At 50.0% G+C, this 10341-nt stretch overlaps 1 protein-coding gene across 1 annotated transcript; it reads right to left on the bottom strand.

The window, feature by feature from the left end:
- Window positions 1–9047: 9047 nt before the first annotated feature.
- QC761_208760 (uncharacterized protein) lies at window positions 9048–9917 on the bottom strand (the record flags this gene model as incomplete). The annotated part of the gene is made up of 1 exon (XM_062876615.1): window positions 9048–9917. One exon carries the CDS (start codon window positions 9915–9917, stop codon window positions 9048–9050), a length of 870 nt encoding a protein of 289 aa, XP_062735244.1.
- Window positions 9918–10341: the final 424 nt, after the last annotated feature.

Here is a 10341-nt window from a genome sequence, read left to right on the forward strand (position 1 = left end):
TGAGACTGCTAGGATGGGAAGGTGCTGGCTATGAGTGGGGATGGACACGTATAGACGCCGTATAGGTACATCGCTATGATGGATTGTTTAGGTTGCAATTACCGAATATTTGAGAGCAAGGTTGTGTCTGGTGATATGCAAGGACAGTGCATGACAGCCAATGGTTCCAAATCCCCCTCCCCCTCCCCACGCTTGCGCCTCGCCCTTGTTTAGGCTGACTGCATGTAACATGTAGGTGATGCCATCCCGATTGCAACGGTGGGCCAGCCGCCCGTTGAGCCTCATGCTTGTCGAATTCTCGAGATCCTCCACTGTAACGACGGCGAGAGTTCCCCACTTACCGCCTACCCCCGCCGTTGACGGTATGGCATTCTAGGCCCGTGAAGGCAGGTAGCACCATGAATCCCCGTTGGAGCACAAAGTTCGGTGTCTAGAGCTTCCAAGCCAATCGATGGGGTCACATACCAAATCCTCTGTTTAATCGAATCTGCGGAGGCGTAACCGAAGATAATCTATACTTCTTCCATTTCGAAATCCGCATCTCGGCAATATAGAGACAGAGACAAGGAGCCCTGCAATGTTTCATCAGATGAGATCTGAACATGGGGATATTCCGCAAGCTTGCGGGGAACCCTACCCTGCGCACCAACAACCACCCCAATAAAACACAGGGCGTATAGTGTCTCGGCAGTGCTGCTTATTCTCATGCAACACTGCGGAAAGGATGGCTCGCATCCGCGGTCAGAAGCATCGGCTAGTAGCGGGAGAGGTAAATCCTTGCGCCAGATGAACAAAAGCAAGATCTGCATCTGTGTAACACATGTGGGAAAGCTTGGCATACTGTCACAACCTACCTACCTAGGTACTCTGAGAAAAGCCCATACTGTACAAACCCCTTGTACTTCACAAAGTGGCAATATGTTCGGACTGCCAGGAAACTGATATGTATGCTTTTCGGACTTAGATAAATCTTTTGGATGATTTCTTGGTTAACCAATGACGGATGTGTCATGGGATCATTCTCAGATGCCGACAATTGCGCACATGCACGTAGGGTACCCCCCTTTCCTGCCAGGTGGACTTGGAAAGTGATGGGGAAACACAAGAATTATCCCGGAGAGAGTTTTCTGGTGTGGAGATGATCAGTACAAAAGAGAGTATTGCAGCCGAGCACATACATAGATGATTACTGAGAGATGTTACATCAAAACATGTGTCAAGATGAGTATCAAATGTCGAGATTAAGGCTTAGATTGCCTGCCAGTACACATTATTGGTCGAGGATTCCCATGAGTGGATTCGGTTCTTCTGTTCTGAGACCATTCAAGCGTTTAAGGCACTAGAGTTACGTCTGGTGAGGACCTCACCGTCTCCTTGTTGGTTACACTGCTATATGCGACTCGGCTTTGTTGCCGCCTTGATGCCTCTACCACATCACCCACACATCACCCGTTACAACTCTGGGCCAACAGCATTTGAGCCTCAGTGCCCGTGGAATCCTCCGCTAAAACACGACAGTAGATACCTAGATAGGTACCGTACCTTTCGGCATTATTACCGCAGAAACTGTACAGTTTGGCCTCTGCGGCACAGTCTAGCGTCACCTTGATTACCACCTCTGACCATACACAGCCCGAGCATGTCGAAGTACAGTCTGGCTGAGTGGAGGCTCCTTCACGAAACCTTCCCTTTTCAGAATCTTACTACATGTGTGGAACTTGGTGAGCTTCCAGGTTTTTCAGACTGCATGTTGCTCTTGCTGTGGATTATCTCCAAATTCCTCAAACACTTAGCTTCTCTGCTGACAACCTTCTTTCTTGAGCATGATATGATACTTGTGACCATGGACAGGGAAGATGACAGGACAAGACATAGATATCCATGTGGAGAGACTCTGTGTACCAACCTTATCAACATGTTCTATGAATTATAAAGGTGCTGCTGTCCCCAGCATTGAACGAGAACAGGCCCATCTCCTTCAACACTTCAACATTCAACCTTCAACGGTTCTCTTTTGGCTCCAAACATCATTATGGCTTCATCCGCCATCTGGAACACCACCGCGGGTGGTGGTTCGGCCCCTGTCAGGATTGAGGTTGACGAGCCTGTCGTCCTCGGTAAATGGGTCTACTATCTCGGCGTGCCCTTCATCACCACCATTCTTTGGTTTTTGTGGGACTACGTTTTGAAAACGTTCCTCCTCCGCCGATGGTACGAGAAGCAAGGCATCAATTTTGTCGATAATTGCTATGCCGTCGTCGGTGCCGAGCTGCAGGTGACCAAACTCCAAGAAGAAAACAAGAGCCATGACTGGCTTTACACGGACAAGGCAACCGATCTATACGGCACACTACGTGGACTTACTCTTCAACTGTACACCACAAACTCCAAGCTCTGCAGCGAGCTTGTCAGCAAGACCGGAAAGCAGGTCGACCGCAACACTCCGGCTCTCCACTCCGTCGGTCGCCTCAGCCCATCCGCTATCCCGTTTCAGTCGATGCACAAGCTCCGGTTCAAAGACCGCAAGGCCAATTTGACGAAGAGCACCAGGGACAACAAGCGTCTTTTTGAGATTGTCGAGCGTCAGGCGAACCACGCGCTCGACAAGTTCAGCGTCAAGAACGAGGACGGCAGATTTACTATCGATGCCCGCGACCTCCTCGAGTACTGGACACGTTGCACCAGCGGAGAATTCGTCTGGGGTCAGGAGAACATCGAGGGTCGCACTCTCACTGTTGAGCAGGTCGATGGAGTGGTCAGGACCTTGCCCTTCATGGATGTCTTGAATCAAACCTTCACCGAACTTCGCTTTTACTCAAGTCGTTTCTGGAACCGCGTCTGCTTCCCCCTTGCCAGCCTGCCACTTACCAAGGAGGCCCGCCGTCTTAGCCGCAACATCAGCATCCTCCGTGGCATCTGCACAGAGATGATGAACAACCCTCTGGAGGGCACCGTCGCGTCTCTGCTGCAAGAGATGAATAACGACCAGGGCATGCCTGATGTTTACTCTCTGGACGACTTGATCACAGCCACCTTCGCCGGATTAGACGCCGTCAAGTCTGCCGTCATGGGATGCATTTACCACATGTTGAACCCCGATCATGCCTACTGGCGCCAGGCCATGCTCGAGGAGATGAACAAGCTGCAAGATCTCCCCGGTGACATGGATGTCAACGTCATGCAAGCTCCCATTCTCACTGCCTTCATGTGGGAGTCTCTGCGTTTTGAGCCACCCGGATCTCTCATCAACAACGCCGCCGTCAAGGACTTTGAGCTCAATTACCAAGGCCAAACGTACAAGATCAAGGCCGGCACCCGCATCGTATCCTCCATCCACGCCCTGCACCAGCACGAGGAGAGCTGGCGCCAGATCGCCCCCGACATGTCACCCCTCACCGAGTTCGACCCCAACCGCTTCCTCAAGTACGGCGACAAGCTCCTCGGATCGTCCTGCTTCATGCCCTTCGGCAAGGGACCCCGCCGTTGCCCCGGCCAAGCCGCAGGAGCCCTGATGGTCAAGACGTTCCTCAAGGTCTTCATCCAGAGAGATCTCAAGAACTGCAAGACGGTCTGCCCTGATGGTCAGTCCAAGGATGCCTCGCGGTTCCACGTCTACAGCAAGGCTACGTATAACCTTGAATTTGACGAATAGTGATTCAATTATCACACAAGCCACCATCACAACACCTCAAGTCAAATTTGCCTGTCGCATATCATGTCTCTATGCTTCGGCCTCATGTCACATTATTGTCATTCCCCCCTTTTTAGCCACCAAGTACATAGTTCGCGAATCAAAACCGTTGTTTGTTTTCTCCAGAAACCCCTGAACCCCTGAAAACCCCCTTGCTTGTGTTGATGTCCCTATCTATACCTGTCACAGTTAAGCCAACGGGCAGGACGGACCATGTGCGGGGCACAAGACGCACAGCCAATCGCTAGTGGAACCAATCATGGGACAGGAGGATGGACCAATAAGAGGTGGATCATCCAGGGCATTAAGGAATCATGAATGATTCCTGGGAATCATTATGATTCTCGAGAGTCAGCTATGATCCGTAAAGAATAGGATGATCCAGGGCTTGGCATTAGGTCTATATATACGGAGGAACTGGCTGGTGTAGATAGACAGTTCCGCAGTATGCAATTCAAGCTTGTATTCACAGGATCTAGTGTTTACATTGAGACATCTTGTCGTACACTATCTAGCTGTACCGAACCAGGATTATTCAGAAGTAGCCTTCAACCGGTATCCCTTTCAGAGGTTCTGGATAGGGGTTCGTCATATGTACCGAACCAGGATTATTCAGAAACAGCCTTCAACCGGTATCCCTTTCAGAGGTTCTGGATAGGGGTTCGTCATATGTACCGAACCAGGATTATTCAGAAACAGCCTTCAACCGGTATCCCTTTCAGAGGTTCTGGATAGGGGTTCGTTATACTGCACCGAACCAGGATTATTCAGAAGCAGCCTTCAACCAGTATCCCTTTCAGAGGTTCTGGATAGGGGTTCGTCATACTTATACCTTATAGGGTTTTTAGGATCCTGTAAAAGACTTAAGTAAATTTAATTATATAAAAGCTTAATTATTACTTTAGGGCGAAAGTTAAAATTAATAAAAAAAAGAGTAACGTAAAAGGTAACTTTTATTAAAGTATTATAGTTAATATCTTTCGCTTATACTTATAAAATACTTAGTATTAATATAATATTTTCGGCTATTACTTCCTTTTTTATAAAATTTAATACGGAAAGAACCTATAATTTATAGCTAATTTTTTCATAATTTATTTAAAAAATAAAAGAGTTAATTATTAATTAATAAGCGAAAAAACGGATAAAAGGATTTCCGAACCGTATCGATAAAAAGTATAGCCTCCCCTTTATTTATTTATTAGCCGGATAAACGAATAAAATTATATTATAGTATATTATTTAAATCTCTTTCCCGTTTAAAACGAATAATTCGATAATCCGCTTTTAAAATAAAAGCTTTTGTCACAGTTAACCCAACGGCAGGCCGCGCAGTATGTGGGGCGCGGGGCGTCCCCAGCCAATCATTAAGGAAACCAGGAGGCAGCCAATCAAGGCTGGCCAGAAGTGCTACGGCGCCAAGAGGCCTGAGCAGTCTGCAGGATGCAAGATGCTACGGGTGATCGAAGGCATAGCACGATGAGCACTTCGCAGGATGCAAAGTGCTAGGAGTGATCGGGGCCGTAGCAGGGCGAGCACCTCAGGGCCCCAAGGTCTATATATACGGAGGAACTGGCTGGTGTAGATAGACAGTTCCGCAGTATGCAATTCAAGTTGTAGTTACAGTATTTTGTGATTACATTGAGACATCTTGTCGTACACTGTTTAGCTGTACCGAACCAGGATTATTCAGAAGCAGCCTTCAACCGGTATCCCTTTCAGAGGTTCTGGATAGGGGTTCGTCATAGCTTTCTAGTACTCCCGTATCGTAAATATTATAGTAATACCTTAAACCTCTTTTATAATTATTAAATTAAGCGTCGGACGAGTAATAACGAAATTAAATATATAATTATTAAAAAAGTATTAATATTCGGCGATAGTAATTAAATAATTATAGTAGAAATTAATCTATATATCATCGGGATCGAGGTAGTTTATAACGTCGCGATAGTAATTAATATTTTATTAAATATAAACCGTAAGGTATACTACCTAACTTATAAGTTCTATCGCGACTAAAGTCAGGTACGATTATCCTTAATCCTAGGACTAAGCCTACGCGGGTAGGAAGGAACGATATCGGTAGCTTAAGGGGCCTATTAAGCGCGATAACGTTTAGCGTCTAGGTCCACTATCGTAAGTAGGCGAAAGCGAATAGCGCGCGGGGTCAAAGGAGCGTAGGAAATACGTAGGAAATAAGCAGGTCGAAGCAAGATGTCAGGGCGCGCATAACGGCAGGTGGGAGCGGGGAATATAAGTAGAGGTAAGAAAGAGCCAAAAATACCGCCCTTGCCGGGCGCAGATCATGGCGGCCATAATGGGAGGCCGTGAGAGGGGTGAAGCCAACAAGACGGTACCGTCCGTTGCGATTGCTAAAAAAGGTGGTGTTGAGCCTTTTGCGGAAGCCAAAACGTTCGGGTGCTGACTCAGCAGAAAAGTGGGGCAAAAGTCATCCTATCTAGGGGAGAGCGGACGGGATCCCGAGCTTTCAGCTATCTATGGTCGTATGTGATTGTGAGGCTCTGAATCAGACTACATATCTGGAGTCCAAGGTCGTCCATGCTTTCTCAAAGATGCTACATACAAGACCATGCCAAGGCTATTGCAGAACCAGAGCATCATTCTTGAATACAGAATCCCCAGCCTTCATGGTCGTACCGTCAACCTGTACGATGGGCGTGCTTGATGTCAGAGTCCAGCAGTCCAGGCGCTCAAACGTCTGCACTAAAGCTTCGGCCTGAAGAACGGGGCGAAGGACCAGGAATACAAGCGTGCTTCGGTCGTTGGACTTGTCGACTTCGGCTAATAGCAAACAGGTGAATGTATGTTTTCTGTTGCCATCGCTGTTGGCAGGAAAGAACGGCATCAGATGCTCCCGCTCAACTCCAAAAGACATGGGCCGTCGATATTGCTCCCTGATCTCGACAGTGTGGAACTCAGTCGTGGCGAGTCCGTCCCCTGGATCACCCACCGCAACAACGGTCAGATCGAACAGCCAGCCTGTCACCAACAAACTCTGTGGTAGCTCAGACATTCCCGGCATCGACGACTTCTCAAAGACCTTCCCTCTGTCTCCCCTGCCATCAAAGTCGGACCACTGGATGACCTGGCCATCGCGGAAAGCGACATCCACCGATGTGATGTAATGTTTCGAATCCGCCGATGAATACCACCGTTCATCCGTACCAAGATAAAACGACCCCCCTCCAGTCCTCTTGACCGACCTCCACCCGATCCACGTCCAGCTGGGAAACTCGGGTCGCCGCCTCAGATGGCTCATCTTCCACGAGAGACTGACGGCAATGGCCGAATTGTTGTTTGGCGTACCCAGATATTCCGGAACATAGATTGGCAGTCCGCAAACCTCATGGATCGGTGTTTGCCTGTTTTGTTCAGCGTGCTGCAGAATACCCCGGAAAGCATTAAGACCGTCATTGGCGTCTGTCAGATCCCGCGTCATGTAATTCTCAATAAAGCCGTGCAGCTGCTCGACGTAATGGAAGCCCGGCCGGCCCCTCCCTTTTCTTTTGCTCGTATCGCCTGCGAACACGTGGAACCACAGCTCTCTTGATGAGTACGAGTATGGGTGCCAGTACGTACCTACAAGCGCCTCGACAGCTTGTATACACTGGCACTCGTAGAAGACTTGGTGATCGGTAAACACCAGACGCCGGCTGAAGAGAAAGCCCTCCTGTAAGGTCCAACCGCGGGTAGCCCATTTAGTATGGTGAATGTATCCGTCTGGCTGGGGAATGAGAGTAAGAGTGTGATTTTGGATGTTTATGAAGGGGTGAGGTAGACGTCTTGTAGTGGTAACGCCTGGCAGTCCATGGTCCGGCCCGTCTCCAGCCGCGGCGATAATGGTGAACTTTGCCGACTGGTAAATCTGTCCCATCGCATGGATCTGCCTTTCCCTCTCGTCATTGTCGCCCTGTGGGATGCAGTACCGGTCCACCTACAGATAACGACCCCCCAGATTCCTCACCACCACAATGGCATCCGAGATGACCTTTGGGAGGGGCCCAGGCAGGGTCGAGTTTACCGCCAAAGTAGGCAGCCCGCCTGGCGCTGCTCCCCACACGTAGCTCAAGGCGACATATTCTGGGGGATTACCGTCCAACTGCTTGCCAACTGAAGCCCATGAGACCAACCTTGGCTCTTGCTCTCCGTCCCCAACATCCCCGCAGTCGATGACGCGGAGGTTGTCGATATCGTACTTGAAATAATCCCGCATGTAGCCATCTTCACATTCGGAAACCAACCGCGCAATAACGAGTAGTCAATTCGGTCCGGTTCTATCAAGCGGCTCCCTGCTTTTTCTTTCTCGGCGTCTTGTTTCTCAATGAGGATCACCAGGTCGTGGTCGTCGCGAAGACACGGCGTTCTCCGACTCCACCTGCCCAGGCGAAGAGATATCTCAGGCACCCCGTCCGCATTGAGATATTCCGTGCAGTCCCCGGTATAATACCAAGCTGCCCGAGCAAAGAAGTTGCATAAATCGCAGCTCTCGAGCAAGTCCGGGGACAAAGTCCGCTTGATCAGTCGCCCATCTTCGTCGGAGAGGTCTTCGGGCTGGGTACTCTGCAATTTGTCGAAACTGAGCTTTTGGCACGGTCGACAGAGGTGATCAGCCATTTGCTAAAGTGGAATGTTGCCAATGTCAAATTTCTGAACTGTGAAAAAGGTCAGGTTGGCATTGTGACACGGAGGAGCCAAGGATTTTTGGTGTGTGTTGGTGCCTGAGAGGCAGCTAAACCAATTGGAGATCTGCAAGTGTGTAAAGTCAGAAAGACCTTGCCAAGGTGTTGTTGTAGCTGCTACCTACCTCCTTTAGGTATGCAGGACTCCCCTTGTAGAATCGTGATAGTTAACGTAGAGCAGGAAAACAAAAAGGTCTCAGCCTTTTGCTCACCACCTGGTCGACTTCTCTCTAAGCTCACCACGTCGGTTGACATGTCAGCGATGGCGGGCACGTCAACGTATTGCCTGTGACTGGGAAGAAGATGGCCTCGGAAAGCTTGAGATGAGGGCAAGCACCGAGATAGGGATGGATGCACGGTCTACCTATATACCAGTCTCCTGTCTGATGTTTCTTTCCGTGTTCATGTTCATCATTCACAGTTCTTTCGTGATACACCAGAACCTTTCTGCTAAAATCCCACCTTGTGAACCAAGCAATGTAGAATATAACATAGAAGAAAAGACCCATCCATTATCTTCAAAGGCCTATCAGCTGTCTGTAAATGTCAACTTTCCCCCCTCACCATCAGTCCTACATCACAATCTCTTTTATTCTCGCCCACAAACATGACCGGCCACTTCCCCCTCCCCCTACTATACCCCATGTCCAGCTTCACTCCTCCACAACCCTGTCACACCTAACACTCCCCCCCCCCTCCCCAACCACACAATCCGTCAACCGTCCCCCCTGAGCATCCAACCTCACATCCCTCACCCCCGCCCCCTCCGCATTCCTCCTCACCGTCCCATTCCCAAACCCAACCTCCAGATTTTTGAAAACCACACCCCCAAAATCCGCGAACGCAACGGGAAAATCCGGCATCCCCGCCAGCGGAAAATCCTCCACCGCCCACGCCGCCTCCCCCCCACAAAGCCCACCCCCATCCACCCTCTGAACCCCAACCTGCCTAGCCTTCAACCCCTTAGTGCAGGTCACATTCCCATAATTCTCAACCCTCACCTCGCTCCCCGTAACCACAAACTTCACCACATCCCCCGCCTTTGCGGAGAAATTCCCAAACCCCAACCCGTCCTCATCAGCAGGTGAAGACTGGTACCACACCCAAGGAGTCTGCTCCCCGCCTATGGTCCCATCCCAAAAGATATCCACCCCCGCACGGATGAACCTATTGTTGGGACAGAGACCGGAAAACGAGTCGATGCCGACGTGGAAGGAGGCTGCGTACAGGCCCACGGTGTTGTTCGCTGTTGGGCCGGTGACGGGCATGGAGGCGTGGGGGATTGTAAAGGTGGCGGTGACGGAGGCTACCTTTCCTGAGGGGGGGGAGGGGAGATGGGCGCCGCCGAGGGTTGATTCTTCTGACTGGGAGGAGAGGATACGGGCGCCTTGGGAGGGAGGGGAGAGGGGCGGCTTGTGGAGGAGGCGGATGGGGCGGGTGTTAGTGCGGATGGGGAGGGGGATGGCGGTTGAGAGGGCCGTTGAGGCGAGGGAGAGGGTTGTGAGGAGGGTGGCGGACTTCATTTTGAGGGAAGGATAAGTATGGTGTGAGTTGTCGGGTGCGTGTTGACTGTTGGTGGGTGTAGGTGGTGAGTGATGATGCAAGTCAAACGAGTGATGATGCGCCGCCCCCTTGGAAAGTAAATAACCAAAAACTTCCGACAAGAGAAACAGAAAACACAAAAGAATTTTCCAAAAGTTCAAAAAGAAAAAAGGAAAAAAATACGACAGGAGAAAATCCCTTTAAACAAAACGAAAAAAGGATCTCCCGGATGTGTGTGCCTTGCAGATCTTCCTCTTTGGTACAACGACCAGGGAGGGTTGCATGTCATGGTTCGCCCCCCCCCTTTTATAGGGTACCACATTCCTCCCCCTTTTTTATTCCCCGCCAAAAGGGCAACAATCAATTCCACACGCAGCAGCAAAACCTACCAATCAACCCAACCCA

The sequence above is a fragment of the Podospora bellae-mahoneyi genome, chromosome 2 (assembly GCF_035222275.1).
Source record: "Podospora bellae-mahoneyi strain CBS 112042 chromosome 2, whole genome shotgun sequence".
In the NCBI taxonomy this organism is placed as follows: Eukaryota; Fungi; Ascomycota; class Sordariomycetes; order Sordariales; family Podosporaceae; genus Podospora; species Podospora bellae-mahoneyi.